This window comes from Fringilla coelebs, assembly GCF_963513975.1.
Source record: "Fringilla coelebs genome assembly, chromosome: 1".
In the NCBI taxonomy this organism is placed as follows: domain Eukaryota; kingdom Metazoa; phylum Chordata; class Aves; order Passeriformes; family Fringillidae; genus Fringilla; species Fringilla coelebs.
This window is the reverse complement of record NC_140028.1, coordinates 94,731,306-94,752,387: the sequence shown is the minus strand read 5'-3', so window position 1 is coordinate 94,752,387 and position 21,082 is coordinate 94,731,306. Positions and strand designations below refer to the sequence as shown.

The 21,082-nt window shown below is 43.6% G+C and overlaps 1 protein-coding gene across 6 annotated transcripts in view; it reads right to left on the bottom strand.

Annotated features, from left to right (window-relative positions):
* NFATC1 (nuclear factor of activated T cells 1) overlaps window positions 1-21,082 on the bottom strand; it is a 110,582-nt gene that overhangs the window by 58,244 nt on the left and 31,256 nt on the right. For all 6 annotated transcript variants that reach the window (XM_084217592.1, XM_084217594.1, XM_084217596.1 and 3 more), the window contains exons 4-6: window positions 8,802-9,004; window positions 5,500-5,672; window positions 3,426-3,566 (exon numbers count right to left, since the gene is read on the bottom strand). In XM_084217592.1, coding sequence (XP_084073718.1) covers window positions 3,426-3,566; window positions 5,500-5,672; window positions 8,802-9,004 — 517 coding nt within the window. The remainder of the gene's footprint in view (window positions 1-3,425; window positions 3,567-5,499; window positions 5,673-8,801; window positions 9,005-21,082) is intronic.

Sequence of the window (21,082 nt, the reverse complement as noted above, 5' to 3'; positions counted from 1 at the left end):
ACATGGCAGACATCAAGGGACCTGGCCAGTAAGGAGTTGCAGACTTTTCAATATTTTAAAAAGTACTGATTCTTCTGGTGAGAAACAGACTGGTGTTGGCCATCCTCAACACGGCACTCAACAACCATGACATGCACAAGACACTTCTGAACCTCAGGAAGAGAAATGCGTGACCACAAAGAGAGACAGAAAGTGAAAGGAGATAAGAAAAAAAAATATTAGTGTAATTTTTAAGCATCAAAGTCATTGTGGGACTCTGCAGTGTAAGGAAATTCTGAATTTAAAAGAATTCAGAATTTGAATTAAATTGAACCTCTCGAAGTACATTTAACATTTGCATTTTTACTACGACTAGGTTTCTTCGACATTTTACACCATTGCTCATCACTGGAAAATATGGTCTGATGTGCAAGCAACAGACTATTGTCCAAAATCTGGCAAAATAAAGCCTCCCATCAACACCTAAGAACTATTTTATGGTAGAATCTTGAGCAAATTTTAGTCCACTTCTGAACACTCATTATTTATCAAAGGGGTGCCTGCTGCCTGACTTCACCATGAGGGGTTCTCCTTCTAGAGAAGGTCCTCACAGTGCTTCTCCTGTGGTTCTTTCAGTGTGCCATGCCTTCCCCCCCCCCCCCCCCCCCCCCCGGATACCTCATTTTCCCTGTGTGAGACACAGTCACAGGGCTGCAGAGTTTGTTTGTCATACACTTCTTGGCTGAACAGCAGCTAGCAAGGGGTTAAGCTAAAAGCAGGAAGCCATTGCCGCCCCTGCAGAAAGATTGATTTGATCATTCTTCAGGGATTCCCTCTCGTATGAGTCACTGCTCAGACTGACTCCCCCACCAAAGGAGGCCAGGATAATGCCATTCCTCCAGGGACTACAACAGCTGAGGGCTAGCCCTGAAGACTGAAAGCTTGGGACTCATGCTTGGAAAAACATTCAGCAGACCACAATGCACTGAGCAGACTTAGGGAAAGCTGGGGAAAAAAAGGCAAACAAAAAGTCTTCTCAAACTCCTTTCGTTGTCCAATTAAGTATGCAGACTAGGAGGAATTAGACAAGCTCCCCGAGACTGCCTCCCAGCTTGGGGACTCTGCCTGAGTAAGGACTGAAGACATGAGTTGACGTAGCACAATATTTAAATTTTATACAAAAGATACATTCTCTTTATGAGCACAACGATCTATTACTTTGATCTATTACTCTGTAATAGCTGTGTTTGGCTGCTACCTACTAGGAACGTGATTAACATTCCAAATTCAAAAACAAAAGTTGTAACAGCAGCAAAACTAATGAATGTCTCCAGCTAATCACAGAGGTTCATAACCAGTGCTCTAAGAGAAAGAGAAACTATGCTGGTGTTCCTTCTCTTGACCTACTTTCACTGATGTTCAAGAGCTGAAAGGGAAAGAAACACCCCATGCTGATTTACAAAAGTGAAGGCTGCTAATGCTTGTTCATTTGACATTAAATACAGTGACTGTTCAAAAATCCAGCCAGAGCAGTCTGCCACTAAGGTAATGATACATTGCTCTTGTTTGCTTCCGATGCATCGAGCTGCGTGAGGCAGCATAGCACACAAACCATGGAAGCCTTAAAAATTCTCAGCCCAGATTAGCCAGCAGCTTTGCTTTTTGTGTGTCATTTCTACTGACACAATTATTGCATCTCCTGGAGATGCTACACTCTGACTCTAAGGGCTCAGCCTCTGCAGGCTGTACTGCCCTGCAACTGCAATAAATGTACAGTGAGACTATTAAAAAAGGCAGAACCTTAAATTCTGTAATTGAAAGCTATGCAGTGAATATCCTGCTTTTAGTGCACCTAATGTAGTATAGGAATATAGGAGTAGGGAGACAGCGTTCAGCACAGTGGTAATACACACAGCAAACAGCAACACAATCACAATCCTTCAAAAAGCCATACTTAAAATTTTCCAACTCAAAAAAGGAAGAGGAAAGGAAATAAGTATTAAGGAAGGCACCCTTTAATGTGGTTTCCTTCTTGTAATGAGACAGATTGAGGACTCTTGACATGTCACACTAACCCAGTTCTGTGCAGCAAAGGAAGTTTAAAGTAAAGTAGGCATTAACTTTCTTCCCCCCTGGGGGGAACACAGAGAACAGAATTCGGGTTTTTTTCAATTGCAATACCACCTTTTTCCTATTTTTTTTAACTTTCTTAGGAAACAAAAAAGGATGTTTCTGCTGATGTCGCAGCCACATCCCCACCATGTGTGCTGCAGTGTTTGGGGTTCACAGGAATGTGCCAACTGGCTCTCCCCAAGAAGCCAAGGCATTACCTCTGCCCAGGCACTTTTGGCAACTTAAACTTCATGAACCCAGGATTCTGTTGGGGAGTCTTCTGCTTTTGTCCTGAGCTTGCTCAGCCCAAAGACTTGTGTGTCTTTGCCTCCAGAGCCTCCCCTGCTCTCCCTGCCATCCTGCCCCATGGCCCAGGTTCCTGTGGTGCTGGTAGGGGCCGTGGGCAGGAGAGCAGCGTGGGAACCTCGTGGGCATAAAGGGTTAAACAGGCACAGTGTCAAAGCTGGTGCAGCGCCTGAGGAGTGCCCAAGATTGTTTTAAGTTCGGGGTGGGGGTGGGGGGCTCAGCCGGCAGCTGAGGAATTCATAGCTTGTGCCAGCGCCAGGGAAACCCTTTCCAAAACAAGACTCAGAACTATCCTTAGCAGTCTCGTTTCAGGGCCTGACTTTGACTCCCAGCTCCACTGCCACCGCTTATTCCCGTGGGGGGGCATTCACACCCACTGGGCACTGTCACCCTGTGATCCACCGCTCCTGCAGGCACATCCTGCCCCAGCCCCAGCTCCCACTCCATGCCATTTTCCCTGGTTCAGCATGGCCTGCAACTCTTCTCCAGGAGAACCAGTCCCACCACTGCAGCGCTGCAGGAGCAGTGCTGGGCGAGAGGAAGTTGTGTTCAGTCCTACCCCCAGTCCTCCAGGTAAACCTGACCTCCAAATGAATGTGTGTGCTCCAAGTCCTCCTCAGCCAGCACCTTGTAAATGCCACAGGAGACAAAGGTGCACACACACCTGCAGCAGCACAAATTACAGAAATGTTTTAGAAGATACACTGTACTGCAGGCTTTAGGGGGCCATGGCGCCAGAGATTTCAAACCCCTCTCACAGGTCCTGACTGCTACACTCATGATTTGCTACAATAAACAAATGCCAAAGGTTGACTTTCAATGTCTCTATTGTCTACCTGTAACTACAGCTGTCACAGTGTGAAACCTCAGCATTAGGCACGGCTCAGATCCTTTCCACAGCTTTGCCCAGTGACATGGAAAACATATTATGTGCAGAAGAAAATGTCATTACCATATTTGTGCTTTCATCATTTGACACAAACGCGGTGGGGGGAAGGCAGATTGGAGTCTAGATTGAAAAGACATACCTGGTGCTTTCTCCACAAAGATGACTTTGGAGTCTTGCAGAAAGTTATGACCAGTCAGTACCATTTTTTTCCCTCCAGTAACAGGAAAACTGTCGGTACTTTGCTTCTCCACCAGAGGCAGTTCTTGGGCAGATCTCTGAGCTGGAGAGTTATAAAGAAGATTCAAAAAAAAACCAACAACAAAAAAAACGTAACCACGAACACACAAAAAAGTAAATACTGCATTAGCAAGTAACTTAATGCTTACCCTCATAAGATAAGCTGAGTTTGATACAGAAACAAAGAAAGGTCACAAGGTTTACAGGAAACATGGTTCATTTTCAAGTGCTTTGATTGTAAACAATAGCGTTAAAACAGCAGTACAGATTCAAAAGACTCACAAGAACAGGGGTTTTAAAACTCAGCTTGATATGCACTACATCAGAAAGTGTATTTTAATGGAAATTCATTTATTTTAAATAATTTCCTCTCCCTCTATATGCTGTGTGTTTACAAGGCACACATGACAAGGTAATCGCGCATGTCCAAAATTTGTTTCAGTCAACGTACACCCTATTGTCAATTCTGCAAACTGTCTTGTAGCAGCAGCAGCAGCCATGGCCCTTCTGATCCAGCAGCAGCTCACACTTTAGAAAGAGTATTTCCAAATGAACCTGAGTGCCCAAGCACACAGGATCATGTAAACTGAATCTGGTACTCTTGTGGCACAAATTTTATCCCCCCTCAACTGTGGGACATGAAGAGAGCGCTGCTTCAAGGGACAATGTGACATTTTATCCAGATTATATGGTTCCTTCTGGTGTCACATGCACTAAGAATTGTATGAAGTTTTTGGCACCAGTTTAATCTGCACTGGAAACAACACCAGCAGTTATTTTTTCTCCTGTTTTCCACTTCTTTCAGCAGGCATGTGCCATGCTTTTGCTCATTATGCAACACTCAAAGCAGCACTACCCTGACACAAATCCAATCAGCCTCACATTGAGTGGTTCCTTGAGCTTGGCACTTTTGCACAGACCAGTTCAGGATAGATTCAAATTGTGCCTTATCCTGCTGCGTAGCAACTGAAAAGCTCTCATAAACTTCAATTGCAGGATGAAACCATGACTCCCCACATTTTTGCTTTGCCCTCCAACATGAATGGAGCTAGGAATGGTCAAGTCTTCCTCTCCATTCCCTCTGCCAGACCCCACTCCTCACATACCTGCCAGATGTCAAGTTTCCCCCCTTACTCTGTCAGCATCAGAAAGATCCACTTTGTGAATGGAATTCAACAAAAAATTGTTTCAGTGCATCCAGACAATCAAAATAGAATTGGGAGTTAGACTGAAATTCAGCTTCCACCACTTATGCTGGACTGTTAAAGCTACGCAAAGCAGATACGTTTTGTTTTGTGTGGGGAAGGCTGATGAAGCTTAGAGAGCAAAAATGATATAGGTATCTTTGAAGGGTGTCCCAGTGTATCTGATAAAACAGAGGCTGTTCATTTAAAGAGACCCCAGCACAAAAACCTGGTTTCTGGAGGTTTTCTGAAGCCTCAGGCCAGTGTGTCAGCTTTAGTATATTGCTAGCTCTTTATCAAAGGGGCTGGGGTTTTCTTTGTTGGGTTTTTGCTTTACGATGGGGAAATAGAGTGAACAGGTAATGAGAGATGCTTTCCAAAACTTCTACAGCAGTTATCTTTATGATAAGGAGTCACCAAAACCAAAGGCCCTGTCCCTCCCAGGTTCTACTATGAGCTTAACTGTTCTTGTAAGTGTGTGTTTTTCTACAGCACTCAATGCACAAAGCAATGCATTTTTTCCTAAGACACGGATATTGTGTTCTCAATGTAAACCATGTACTTTTGGAAAGCAGATTAAAGGTCACTAACTAGACAGGTAAAGCAAAACCAATGTAGAACATGTTGGCATGGACCGACCGCACACGGGGCAGAAAAGTTAAAAACTGTTCAAAAGGCATGTGGACATGGCAGTGCTGAGCTAATAGTGATCTTAGACATCTTTTTCAACCTTATTGATTAAAAGATTTTCTGATAATATCCAGCAAGAGGAGGATGTTTGTTGCTACTTACAGCACTCGATGGGGTTGGAGGCTACTTGCAAGGAGAGGGTCCTGCCATTGGCCTGTGGGATATGAACCCTGAAGACCAGACGCACACGCGTGTTCTTACGACCGATGTCCGTCTCTCCCTTGCGCAGCTCGATGTCAGAGTTTCGGAGCTTTAATATCCCAGCGCAGTCGATGCTATCCAAAAGAAAACACAGGGCAATTCAATTCACTTCAAGAGAACTTCAGGAAGACATGAGCGTGCAATATCTTATCTCTCTCCTGCATCAGGCACAGCCCAATGAGCAGGCTGAACGCAGCAGACTTTGTTTAGTACTTGCACTCCCAAGCAGCTGAGTTGCGGCTATCGGTAGCAGTGGGTAGTGGCTGCTCTAAAGAACACAAATTTAGGATGCTACCTCAGTTCTCAGAGGAAGAAAATCTAAAGGATCCTTCCTCCCCAACACATCCTATAAGGAATGTAGTTAAAGATAAACCAAAGCCCAAAGAAACAGTGAGACTAGGAAAGTCAGTGGGATTCGACAGCAGTTGAGAAACTGTTACTAACCTAGAATGCCAGGCTACTTAAAATTTTACTTGTTACAACTAATGTAGACAAAAATCTGACAAGATTTTCAATCTAGGTTGAAGTCCTGAAATTCTTATTAATGAGCAAAGCTCTCCCTGAGGTCAGTTCTCCTGTCAGTTTGTTTGTATTTCAATGAGTTGGAAATACTCCCAAGCTGAGCGCTGAGCTGAAGTTCTGCATGAAAAAAACTAAACTCAGAGTCCTCTTCTCACAGTAGGGAAAAACGTGCTTTTCATCAGATACAACTACTATGATTTCTGGCCTCACTCTCTTTTTTAGTTTTTTAACTTTGGTTTTATCCTGGATGAGTTTACAAGCCAGGATTTTTGTCAAAGAATATTTCAACAGAAGAAGCTCCCAGAGCAAAAGACATATAAACATATGCACTCAAAAACCCACTGCAAAAATACCTCTGCTTTGGCCATGACTACAAAGGCTACATGGCAATTACTTTTGGGTACTGGTCTCTGGCGTGCATTTTATTACATTGAGTATGCATAGTTAACTTTATTTTGCATTCAAAGAGTTTAATTCCCCCTCCAGACCTTTGAAGCTCTTCTTCTGAAGCAAACTGCAAATAAGCACTATGGCAGCACGGTTTTGATCTGCATTTTTTCTCAAGTATGGATTTCAGAATTTTAAAAATGCCCTTGCTGATATGATCAAAGAAACTAATGAAAGTATTAAAGATTCCCAACAATGCATATTAGCAGGTGAAGCCATAAGAATTCTGTAAGAATTACATAAGAATTCTTATACTCTGTATAAGCATACAGAGTATTTGTACCCATGTGAAAATTCTATGTAAAGATCCTTAAGGTATGGAAGAAATGGTGCATTTCTCCATTTTGTCTCTCCTACAGCAACACTTGTAAACTGAATAATTATTGATGTACAATTCATACCCAAATGTTCAGAGAAGAAAAAGTATTTAAATTCAAGCTTGTAAAGTCATGGACATTGAAATCCGAAGTCAATAGGAGCAGCTAAATGTGCAAAAGTTTAAATGGGCAGATGATCTCTGGTGTTTCACTGAATCAAGGCCTGAATATAAAGTGTGAGAAAAGTCCTTGGCTCCTAATTTCAATTCACATGAGGTTTTAGACTACTGACATGTAAGGCCTTTATATGCCAAAGCATTGTTTGTGATTCTTGAGTGAGCTGTACCACAGTCTGGCACACATGCCACAAAAATATTCAGCTTGGCTCCCAAATGGTGTAATTTACCTTTATTTTAGGGAAAAAGATGAATGAAATGGTAATAAAGTTCCTAGATGGCCAAAAACGTGATTCAAACTGGATAAATAGAGTGCCAAATAAATACTGTGTGGGTACAAACTAGTGAAATTTCCTTAACCCCAATGCAGCCCTACCGACTTCTGATGGCAGCAAACAGGGCCAATAATTCTGAAGGCTTGTCATGACTTTTAACACAATGCACTGAGAGAGATCCTCAGGTCTTGAGTGATCACTCTAAGCCCAGCTGGCAATGCAGCTAAACATATTCTGGCTCTTCTATTTACATGAGGTACTCCAGGGCATGTTGTACATGACGCTGCAAACCAGCCTCTAATAACCACTATGTGTGAAAGGACTTCAGGTGTCTGATAGCATTTTCCACTTTGTTAAGGCAAGGAAAACTGTATGAAAAACAAGGAGTGAAATTGTGATTTTCTCATGGTATTTGGTTTGGTGGAGGTCAGGATTTTTTGCTTGCTTTCTGTTTTCTATATATACACACACAAAGGTGCATGCATCCATATATAAATATGAATACATTTATATTTATACACACACCAAGAGCTGTACTTGCAGCTGTACTAGCATGCAAGCACACAGAAATTCCTCTCAAGGCAGACACCTCAGATAATGGTTAGGATGATTTGAATGAAGGGAGGACACAACACGGGGGTAGGCTGATTTGAGGGAGGGGTACAGAGACAACAGGATAAAATAGTGTGAAAGGTTTGATGTATATCACTTACACAGAATGCTATTTTAACCTTTATATACCATCCTATAATGTTGATGCTTACAGATGCTTGATGGACCTACAGGGCACTTAATTATCACCCAGATATCCTAAGATAACCATGCCTGCTTTTCTGCATAGCACTAAACTTAGCCCAGTTTAACAACTCAATCTGTAAACTGCATCACCTTTGAATGAAGGTTCTCAGCGGTAACTCTTCTTAGGTCTGGAAAATTTGCTTGTAAGCAAGTGCCATGAAAAATGCTGAGTTTCATTATGTGAGAAATGAGTGGTTTTATTCGTCTCAGAAAAACCACAAGGGTACTTGGAACTGCTCTCTAAGAGTTTCCTTTGACATCCAAAGATAAATTTTAATCAGCTCTGTTCCTTGCGCTAGTGCGTATAGGAGCAACAGGTGTCATATTTAGAAACTAAATGCAGGAGCTGAGGTAGGAGATATTTACAGCTCAGTAACCGAGATACTTATTTTAAATGGCAAATAAGCACATTGGCTGAAACTCTAGAATGAAAGCAAATCAGTTGTCATAAATATTTGTGCAGTTCGTTTTGCTGTTAAGCTGATTAGCGGCAATTTGTCTCAGCAAAGTTGTGGAAGCCTACTATTACAGAGAGAAATGTAGGGAAAGAGAAAAAAAGATAGGGAAAGGAAAATTGTGTACAAAAAGAAAGAAACAAACCCCAAAGAAATTAAGTGAGTTGACCAAGACGAAACTGCTAGGATTCAGACATGGTGCCTTGGTCTTACATTGCTCTCATGTTGTTCTCTGGAAGAAGAGGGATTTCCAGGACTTTGGTGTTGGAAAGTATTGTTTCATGGCTGGTGGTGGAAACGGTCTTGCCGGTGATGCGGTGAACCTGGTAGAAGGCATGGGGTCGCAGCAGGCGGTCGTCTGCAGTCCCAATGAACAGCTGCAGCGTGAGCGGCTCGCTTTCTAAGTAACCATGGAGCTGGCAAGAGAACAGAAAACGCCCACTGAGCACCACGCACATAAACTGCTAGGAATCAATTAAAGTTTTATAAGCAGGAGAGCCTAATTCAGGGAGAGAACTTGTGACAGGTGCTATGCGTTAAGTTCCCCCCCTTCCATTTTTCCTGTAATGTAATATTGGTACAATAAAAAGGTGCACTCACAAAATGTCTCATTATCCTAAAGGACCTGAGGCACTTTAGATGGGCTGAGCTGTTGAGTACTCCTGCTACATCCACAGAAAACTTTGCATAAATTCTGCTGCAGTGTTCAGCAGAAAAACACAATGAACTCGATGTTCCTTCACAGTACGGAGGGATGCAAAACCGACAGAATCTGCAGATGGAAAGGACACAGCTCACCCATCCCCATGCTTCCTTGGACGTCTCTCATGCAGCAGCAGTCTGCTGCTTGTGACCTCATTAGCTGATTTTAATGCTGGTAAATACCTCCTGGGACAGCATGGAGACAGATCACACATACATGATTAGCAGCTCACCATGTGTGTCAAATTCTTGTTATAATCACACAAAAATCTCATTGAAGCTCTTGGGCCTGGGTTGAACCTCATCCACATAACAGTGACTGCTCTGATGACAACAAGAGTTATTTCTGCCACAGGATGAGGAGGAAGCAGAGCCTGACCTCATCTGCACCATCTCCTATAGAAACTACTCATGGTTCCCACTGCTGTGGAGTCCCCACACAACGTCCAACTTGTGGCTGCCACCCGACATTGGGAAATGGGATCTTACAGGGGTTAGTGGTGAAGCTTTGTCCCAAGGGAAGGGAAGATGTAGCACCTATAGGACAGAGGAACATGGGCAAGGTACACTGTCCCAGGAGATGCCCCACCCCAGAGCAAACCTGCTCACTTTGCTGTAGGTTTAGGTCCCACTATGAATCGTTCACGTGGGTTTGGGCATGAGTTATTCACCATCACTGAATATGGAAGCTCAAAATTTACCATAATTTGGTAAGGAGTAACACTAGTTTTAAGCTAGCTGCAAGTTCAAAGCTAAATAAAGTTGAAAACAAGTGGTGAAACCCATATATCAAATGCTGCTTATATTTGTATTTTGTCTATTTTCACTCTCCTTAAATCTTACAAAGCAGTTTCATATTATCTCTCTAGGGCATTTTACCATCTGACAGCAGGAATGCTATTAAAAACAAAGATCTTGAATCACTTTTACTCCTTGAGCCCAGCGATATTCTGGTGGGTGCTAACAGGCCCAAAACCCTCCCTCCACTATCAAACATGGTGAATGGCAACAGCAATTCACAGTGGCAAAGTTTCAGGTACCATAGTGACCAATGCATGAGGAAGGGAGAGCAATGAGCCTAAACTCATCTTCCATCGCCAATTGGGCACACTGTAAATTTTTTACCCCACACTTTGGTCAGAAAAGCAAAGAGAACAGAGGCATTTTTGTTTGATTTGGTGCGGCAATTTTTATATCCTTACCTAAGGCACATGGATGCTGGAAGGATGCAGGATAGAAGGAGGAGAAAGCTCATTTCTAGCCTTTCTACACTATTTTATCAGCTCTGCATTCCTGAGACATCATATGAAGGCAGCTCTGAGCCAGGGGGTTGTGACATGGTATGATATGATATGATTGATATGAGGGTTCTATGCCAGAACTGTAAAATTGGAAACACATTAGTAGCAGTTTGAAAATCAGCACTATCAGCAAAACAACAGAGAGAGAAAAGCAGAGCCATGCCTGCACTCTGCCTTCAGTAGGATGCCATGGGCTGTGAACCTCCCTCCTGCTTCACATGGGACACCCACTCCTATGGCCCCTGACACACACATCAGCACTACGCTGCAAAAAGAGGGATTCCTGGCTTTCTCCCCCAGAGATGTACATGCAGCTTGAGCTGCAGGTGGGTGATCACAGGTGTGCTCCTGGTACAGTCAGTGGTCACAGGGAAGCCACTGTCCTACTCATCACCACCCTGTTCCCCCCGCTCATGACAGCCTGGCTACTCATCAACTCCATCAGTATGTGTGAGCAGGGCTGGTGGAGTGACCTGGATTTATCCCAAGCTGATCTTCCCTGCCTCAACACTTGAGAGACTCAGCAGCAAGGCTTAGGTAAGGGAGGAGACACAAGGTATGCCAGGGCATTTTTGTCAAGACCAGCACGTGGCTCTGCAGGGGGAAAAGTAAGACAGTGTGACATGCCAGGCAAATAAATTTCTATGCATTGCCAGTGGTCACTTCTCCAAGTCGTCATGGAGGATTCTTTTTATGGAGAGTGTAAAATTAAAACAAACACATATTGAGTTACAAGGACGCTTAAAATGTAAAAATAGACTAGCGAGTAACTCAAACCTCAATTCAGCAAAAGCAAAATCGCACACCAAGGTACCCATATGTTTTACTGAATACTGGCAAAGAGGACCAAAAATGTTGGTCTTGCATTGAGTTCTGCTATTTCAAGCTTTATTTTTAAATCTTAACTTGCCTGCTGCCATAGTTAGTAACCTACCGCTGAGCCTCAGCTTGCGCTTTTCCCACAGGTTCCCTACCAGGAGGCAATCAAACACCCATAGTCCTCAGCTTTGCACACCTGCCTTCCCATGAAAAGTGTTCACATGCTGGAAAATAAATAATGAGATCTCAGTTGCATGTTTTGCATTGTTTTTTTAAAGTTTATAATTGTCAAGCTAAATTTATGTTTGCTTTTCTTAAAGGCACTGTCCTAGAGCAGAGCCATACTTTATTTTGGATCTGTTACCCAAAGTCACTTACTCCCTGACTTAGAAAACGCCAGAAACATCCAGAAAGACGCATGTAATTGCTATATGCTTGATTTTACTGCCCTCAAAATAAGAAAAATTCACAGTCACGTCACTGTAAGTTTTATGTCGTATTCTGTGTTAGGAAGCATCTGATCTCTAATTTGTATTTCCTTTTGAGCTTTACCCATTGCATCACATTATTTACTTTTATATTATGTCACATAATCGTGTATGCCAACAGAAGCAATAAAAGAAAGCGATGCAAGGATTAACATTTAAAGGGGCACATACTGTGAATGACTTATTTTAGACTATGCACCCAGTGCATTATTTCCGTGACAGACAGTGCTGAGCCTCGGGAGTTTTCAGCACTCTGCAGGCGTCTGGTGAATGGGCAAGATCCTGCTTACTCTCAGCTGGGTGCAATAAGAATATTCCACAGTTCCCTCAAAACGTGGGAGACAGGTTCAACAGTGAGGAGCAGTGGCAGTAAAAGCACAGTTGTGGGACTTTGGGCTGTTAGGTTTGCCAGCAGTAAAAGGGAATATCAAACAAGACCAGTGTAAAATGGGATGGGAAAAAAGGGTGACTGAGCATTTTTCTTGGTGAGGGAAAGATCTCGCATGTTCATATGCATGCATATTTTCCATGTATGCTCTGGGGTACTGTACTAGGTGGAAGAGCGATTCAGTTTCCTGGCGTGCAACATGGGATGCATGCGTCAGACGCCCTATTTTTATCTTTTTCTCTGTGGAACACAGTCCAAAGCTCCTAATAACTCAGCAGTTGAGTATGGGTGACAAAGGTGCTCTCAGCTACAGCATTCATAATAAAGGACGTGTCTTTCCTACCAAGCATGCTTTCCTTGGCAATACATGGATCCAAGTGGAAAGAGGTGTACTTTCCCCTGCTGTGAAACTGTAAAAAGAATTAGTTGCAAAAAAGGACCAGGAGCCCAATGTTTCTGAATGAGTTTCTCTTACCAAATAAAGGCAGTGATATAGCAGTTACCTGGTTTGGTACAAAGGAAAGATGCAGGAAAGACTTAAATATGCAGATAAGAACTGTGTGGTCAAGTGTATGGTTTTGAAATGAAAGTAGATCATATTCTCTTGTTCTGACCAAACACTGACTACTCTGCTCTTTTCCTCTTTGAGCAACACTTAAAAATACTTGAACTCATCTCAAATGACATTTTCATTTTTATTGTCTGAAGCTGCTAAGATCAAAATCAGACTTAATTGCAGGCCTATTACACACTCCTCTAATTCTATCAAAAGCGATGCAGTCACTGGTAATTAACACCAGAACAGGACCGATCACAGCTAAGCTCTTCGTCACCTTACATCCTCTTATGCAAGAGCGAGGGAAAAGGCTGCACCAGCTGAGCCACCGCACCAAGCCTTCCCTGGGATTCCTACACCTCTCTGTCATCGCTTTCCCAGCGCTATCTCCCACCAGCATGTCTCGATTCTCACCAGTAGGCTGCCTGACTTCACCATGAAAGCAAACCCCAGCCTTTCTCCAAGGAGATGCACTGGGGCTGGATGTTTTCAGGTGTCCAGATGCCGTGGCACTGGAGGCTGGGAATCTTCCTCCAGTGGCCAGTGAAGTGTGAGGGAAACAGTCACCCCTCACAGCCATGAGCATGGTGCTATTTGATTCAGTCCTACAGCTATGATGACCTCCGGTTTATCACAGACGTGAGCATACTGAGGCTGCCTGGATTCCAAATGTGTTCCTGGTACACATCTATTAAATCTGCCAATTGGAATTGAACAGACTTGGAAACGATGAGCAGAAGGAGATGAGGTGTTTCGAACATAAGCACTAGAAAAAAAAAAAAGCAATACCTTCCCAAACCTTCCTACAGTTACTAAACTTTGAGGAAATTTTGCAAATGCCACATCTAATAACTCAAACACTATTTCAGCTTCAGTGGTTATTCTACAGTCAGTGAGGAAAACTTCTATTATTTAAGCAACGGCATTTATTTTAAGAAACGCAGTTGAAATATTCTACACGTTCCCTTTCCAAGTGCTTTATGCTTTTGGCATGCCCAAGCATCTGTTGAAATGCTCAGAAAGCTACCTGTCATAACAAGGAAGCCTCTGTCTGGGGAGGCTCCTGGAGGCCACCAAAAGAATGGTCCTGTTCTCACGGGACACACCAGCCAGATACACCCTCTGCACCACCCATGCCATCAGTCAGGAAGAAAGGGAGCTACCCTGTGTAATAGCTTTCAAGTGCATTTACTGGGAGTTTGGGGAAAGGACTGCAAAAACCCTACAGTGGTGCATTCCTCCAGACCCCGACTCTTTTGCAAATATATTAAACGAACACTGGGGTATAATTTAGGGCTTAGCCTGTCCCAATGCATTAAAGGCTGAGCTCCCACTAATAACAAAGCAGGGCATGACCAGGGACTTAGTATTCACTCTCAAAACCATGACCAGGGACTTAGTATTCACTCTCAAAACCAGTCAGCAGCTGTGCTTGAGACTCTTGAGGGCTGGAGGGGCTTCCTCCTTAATGATAATGATGTGCCAAAAAAATGCCACAGGGAACATCCATATTGGCAATACCTCTTGTGCGTGTTTTTCTTGCTTGGATTTTTTTTTTTGTTTGGTATATAATAAAGACAACAATCCATTTTATGCCTCTAAAAATACTAAGAACAATAACTACTTATCTGACCATGTAACTGATGGCCACACTGCTTGCAGCAGGTACCACAGTGCTTATGCTCAGCAATGCCTTACACATCTATCTGTCCCATTTGCATTCCCAGAACTGTTCAAGGAATACCCGAGTCAGTCTGGTGAGAATCATCAGGGAGACTAACAACCCAGTCTGGTGTAAGGGGGCTTCTTTCCCTTTTATCCCCATCAATGCTTTGGAAAGCAATGCTTTCAAGAAAGGTCGAACAGAATAAAGTCTATAAAATAGGGACATTTTAAAGTCAAGACAAGTGCTGCTTGTCTCTTTAAGATAGAGCTTTGGAGCTACACACTAAATAGCTTTATTGCTTTTCAAGCAGCAGTTTGTTTTTTTTCAGGAACTGCACATGACAAATGATAAAATGAAACAAATTGTCATGTTTTAAAAGTGTACCTAATATACAGCCTCAATAAAAAACCATCAGGGAGTGCTCAGTGTCCTGATTTTTTAAAACCAAATCAAAGATCCAGCTATTTAATCTACAAAGAAAGTGCACAAACATTCTGGGTATTGATTTCAGCTGTTAGCACTGCGCACACATAAAAATAGTGTCGTGAATCTGATTTTCAAGAAAAAGAATTCGCTTTCGGCTCCCACACAGAAGCACTGGAAGACGTAAGGCACTGCATCATGGGTTTGAACGGCAGGAGGGAAAAGCTGATCTTGCAGGCAGTGACTGTCATGTGAAGCGCAGGCACAGGGGGTGAGGTCAGGAGACCAGGGCATCTATTCTGGTGTGCACTGCAGAGATCCTGCCCGGCCTCCGTCTGGGCAGCCAGCGAGCTGCCCTGCCACCTTGCCCCTAGATGAAAATGCCCAGAAACCTGCTGCTGAAGGCTCTGGGAGCCAGCAACCTACACCTGTGGGAAAAAGAGTCAGGAAAAGACTGCCCCGTTCGTTGCAAAATTCCCCAATACCTTTTCTGACCTGATTTGGCCCTTAACTCTTTTGATGGGGGAGGTCTAAGAAAAAAGCACACCTCAGATGCCCTGAGGCGGGGGACTATAGCATCTCTCCTCTCAAGCTCCTCTCCCAAATCCCAGATGCCACGGGAACTAATTTATGGAACTCCCCTTGGCCTGACCCCTCTGCTCCAGAGGAAAGCTGGGCAGCCCTCCTGCAGATCAGGGGTGCATGCTGAAGAGCAGCAGCAGGGCACAAGCAGGCAGCTGTACCCTGAGCTGCCAAGCACAAGGCAGGCAGAGGCTGGCAGCCCCTGTTCTGGGGGTTCAGGTCCCCACAGGACAAGGAGCAAGCAGCCCTGGCAGTGCCATTGAGGCAGACAGGCAGCATCGACAGAGCACCAGCAAACCACTGAGGCACGTGTCTTGCTCCGTGTGTTGCAGAATCCCTGTCTCTTTGCAGCTGTTTCTCTCCACCTTCAAGGTCCCACTCTGCAGGTGTACATGTTTCAGTCACTGCCATACCACCCGTGTGCCTCTTGCTCTTCGCTGATGTCTAGACGCCCGCTTCCGTGTACCTAGGACTGAGCGAGGCACATCCTCCTGACCAGGAAAATCTTCCCTTTGCCAGCAACCAGGCAAGCAAGAAGGGGTGCCAGTTTTTGGATGATGTGCACAGCTCAGCTCCAGACTCTTTGCTGGTGACTATTCAAGTGCTAAATTTTGTCTGCTTGGACACTCCTGTGAGAGGACAAGCCTCTCAAAAAAAGGGGAGCATCTTATTCAAAGCAGCAGAGCAGACAGACTTCAGAATGAAAAAAATAAATACAGTAAAATAGAACAACCACTCAAAAAACAACCAAACAGAAAACAAAACATTTCCTTAGGAGTTGAGATGACCCTCTGGTTGTGACAGATTTTGCTGTACTGCATCCAATGCAGTTAAACAAAAAAAGAGAATAAATTATGCTCTGTGCAATGAAACGTGTTACTACCCCATAGTCTTTCACTTACTTAATATAAAATTGTAACAGGAATTCCTACAGATTTTTATGCTACTTTCAGGATTTTTTTTTTCTGAAAGTGATTTTCCTTGGATTTACTCAAACTCTGATTTAAGATCCAAATGTAGTCAGAGCTGGTCCACAAATAAAAGTAAGATGGCTTGCTCCTGCAAGGGGCCAACCTGGGCCAAGGACTAGAGCTGGATGGGAGAGCAGTGAATGGAAACAGCAGGAGTGTGTTTTATGTGGCACTTTCTAGTGCTGCCACTTGGACCTTAACTCAACAGAGCAGCAAAAGAGCAGCTGTTCACATCATGATGAATAAAGATCTATATAAAACTTCCAGCTGCAAATACGCTGAGGAATTATTAATCTTAATGTAATAGAGATGCTGTACACTCAGTCACTGGCTCACAAGTAATTTCAGTCTCTATCCAGGGAAAAACAGCCTTCGTGGCTGCTGGCTCTCAGCACAGCCATGAAATCTCCTTGTCTAAACAGCCTCAAGATTCTGCTCCCTATTTCTAGGAAGGATTTTCCTCCTAAAAAATACATGTGCCTAAAAACCAACCCATGTCACACTCCTCCTACAACTGTTAGACTCACAAGAGAGATGCCCATCAGAAAAGGAGTTACTAATAGAATGGATTTTTAAGTCCTGAACACCTTATTCACTGGGACACCAAGAAATCATTACTGCTCTCATGACATCTTCTACCACAAGACCATAGAAATGTTTTTCTAATCCTTGCTATCTCATCACTCTCCAAGGATTATAAATCCAGGTCTGGGGGTAAGTCCAACACAACAGTGTCCTCCCTGGAACTACCCAATCCCTCACTCTAGAAACCCAGTTGAGTAGAAATTCTGTGAGTTTCTACTCAAAACATTTGCCTTCAGCATCCATCACGGCTTTCACTTTGGACAGTCATACCCATGGCCATGCACGGGTTAAAAAAAAATTATCACAAGAGGCCTACAGAAGGAATTTATGACATGTTCTTAGGCAGATGCCCTGGACAAGCTCACACTTGTGAGCCTGCCTTTCGCCATGCTGCTGACGCACCGCTCGCACCCAGCACGCTCCTGTTTGTGGTGAGCACAGGCTGGCCCAGGATCCTCGGGCGTGTGTCAGGCGCCGTCAGCACCACCTCCTTCACCACTGCCCATCCCAGCCATGCTACAGCCCCACTGCCAGCATCCCTCGGTGACTCCTCCAATCCCAGACACACCCTCAATGCCACATTTTAACTCAGTGGCTCACGAGTGCTTCAGCAAATGCATGACTTTGAATTCTCACCCTTGTGAATTTGAGGACAATGGGGCGCCCATCTACTCACAAGAGTTATCTGATTAAAGGCCAACGCTTTTGAGGTGCATGTCAAGATAAACACTGGCTCATAGGGGACAGAGACAACACAGTTTCAGGCATAAAACCTTTGGTGTTCAGAGACACCAGTGAGACAATATTAAACTAGAAATGGCTGCCTTTTTTCTCAATTTTAACTTCTCTCCAAATGACATTTATTTAAACTGCTACTGAAGACAGAAAGCTGGGGCTATGTTTAAAGGCTTTATCTCTGTAAATATTTGGAGAGCTATAAATACTGAGCCATATTCATAATACGAATATTGCACTTAGTGTTCTGTTGCCATGAAAATTACTACAGATAGACTTCCAATTCTTAATTTCTCTGATTTGCCAAGTACTTGTTTAAAATGACAAAAAAAAATCTTATGTGAGACATTTTCCTATTTAATTAGACAATGGAGTCAAAAGCCACAGCACAGAGCAGGAACTAAACACCCAAGGGTGGAGGCAGATAAAGCACGTAGTGCAGTAGCATGGTATACAGCTGTATGCCCCAAGTGAGACTTATTATAATCAGACAGTCCATGAATCAATCCCTGACTACTTTCTGTGTTTGGGGAAAGGAGGGAGTGGGAAGGGAGGATGGCTGAAGGTCTGAAATAAACCTCCTTGCTTCTTCTGAAAGTCACATGAATACTGATGGCTTCCAACTTTCACAATACTTCTGTCCATTTTTGGCTGGTTTTTTTTTTTTTTTAATTTTTATGTAGGAATGAATTAAAAGAAGGAAAATGTTTCAAGGCATTTTATAAAAGTGCAGAGCAAGGATGTCTCAGATGAAGGTGCAGTGAGCTGGGCATGGAGTGATCAAGTTTCTATCTCCAGCACTGCCAGAGAGTTTTTGCTTTATCAGAGATCATGATTTGGTTAGAGCAGAAAAAAAAAATCATAACTTTTTACCTATTTCCAGACTTCTTTGTTTAATCAACCTGTGTTTCAACTTCCTCACAAAACAAAGACAGTAATCACACTGCCGGGAGACCACTTCTGGTCCTACTCCACTTCCCCAAAACACCTTTGATCCACCTGGTGCTACAGCTCTGATTACGCTGCAGTTTCATCTGAGAGTATGTCTTCCATGGAAAGCATCCAAATGCAGCAATAAAAATAGGTCAGGTATATCTTATAACTTGGATTCAAGGTTTTGACCTTCAGAACAGTCTGATTAAACTATGAGAAATATAGAGAGATTGGATTCCACACTGTAAGTTGCTTGAGGGTGATGCCATTGGTTGATGTCACTTCTTTTTTTTAATGAAAAAAATCCAAAAACCAAAAGGATGGAATAGACAAGACTGACTGATGAGCATATCATGAGGTGCTCTGCCACCAGTGCTACAATGAACTGAAAGGCTTGAGATCTCCAACTGCAAGTAAATAAAATAAGTATGAAAGATTTCTAAAACTTTCTCAACATACAGGGACTATTTTCAATCAATCATTCTAAATATTGTCATGTTGAGTAACATTATTTAGCAACAGCTGTTGCCCTGGAATATTGGACTGGAATACTGACAGGCTAACATCTTAACCATGCTTAAAGCCAGTAAGACAGCCAAGTAAAATGCTGGAAATATTAATAGCAGAACTTGCAAATAAAAGCCTTATAGAGCAGCTTATCTGCTGCTGCAAATGGATGAGACCCTGCTGCAGCTGGTGGAGCAGGATGTCAGCACATGACTGGGAGCTGAGGAGGATGGTGAGGGTAATGATATCTCCTCTGAAGGGAGGTAGACAAGGAGGTGATGGTGACCAGAATCTGCATTTTTACACCCAAACCAAGACTACGTCTCTATCAACCGGCTGACTTCAAACACGAGGCTCTAGAACGAGTCAAGTTTGAAGCCAGAGATAGAAATGCCAAGATCCTAAAAGGCACTGCTTCTCCCAGCCATAGTCCAGCCTTACCTGGGTGTCCAGCCTAAGAAGTACATCTCAGTCTTGGCAAACTGGTAAGAGACCTTAAAGCCTGCTGAGCGCAGTTAGAAACAATTGTACACAACACATCCAGTCAAAAGAAAAAGGGAAAAGCCAGGTGATTCATGCCACCTTACTTTTAACACGTACAGGCTGGACAACAACAGGGTCTAGTCACCTCGGCTGCCATCACAGCCAGCAAAACAAGACAGGCACTCTGAAGGTGTGATTTACCCAAGCAGCTTCAGATGTTCACATCAGAATAAAATTAATAGCTCACTAAACTCTATACTGACGAGCCTTCCCCTGATTACAGAGAGAAGCCAAGGCAATTAGCTCAGCAGCAGACATGTAACAAACCCTGAAATGTGGACTTGCCCCTGTCACTTGCCCAGGCCACAAAGCATGAGCGTCCCACAGTCCCTGGGCAGTGCTGTGAGGCACACACCCTTTATCCTAAGAGACACGGAGCAGATCTCTTGGGAAAAGGCCCCTGCAGAGGCAGAACCCACTATAGACACAATACTCTGCAGCAACTTCAGCAGCAGGCACTTCATTTTGGGCAGCCACCCGCAGCTTTCCACAGCAGAGATACAAGACCATCACCTCGGACAGTGGTACTCTGCAGCCCTTTCCCCTCCCGGAGGGAAAGGTCAGAGTCAGCTCCACTGCAGCTTAAATTCAGTGCTTTGGCTTTTCCACCCTGACTTTGGAGGCATGCTTTAGCCTGGTCCTGGAGTCAGCCTCAGCACAGGTTGGGCACAAGGTAGTCATGGCCAGAAGGCAGACACTTGACCAGCTCTCTCTGCAGCCTCCCTCCCTGCGCCTGTGATGGGACTACTCACCCCTCCCTCCCTTCCTCAGAAGGGCGTCACAAAGCAGCAGCTCCTTTCCCTGCAAAGACTGCAGCAACCCTCTAGTCCCAACAGTGCTCCCAACCTCTGCTCTGGAGCACACAGGAAGCTCTGGAGCACCACCACATACAGTTTCAATGGCCTTGTTGTCATTGTTCCAAAATTGGATGGCATGCTTAAATCATAATAAAAATAGAATCCTGAGCCCTATTCCTGTTAATGACCACTTCTTACATTCAATTCAAGTGTGAATTACACACCTTTTTCTACTACAAAAAGGGAAAAGAGAATTTAATAACAATTGGAGAACCCAAGAGCCAAATTTCATAATTTTTTTCTTTATTTTTCATTAAACTGGAGGAAGAAGAATGCTTTTACTCACCAGACCATTTTCCCGCAATCATCTACTATTACAGATAGGCTTCCAGATTAACACTGTACTGTGATTAGAGCAACTACCCCTGTAAAATCTATTTGAGCTAAGAGTTTCAGGGATTTAATTTAGGCCAGCAAAACTGCAGAGCCATTGCCCAG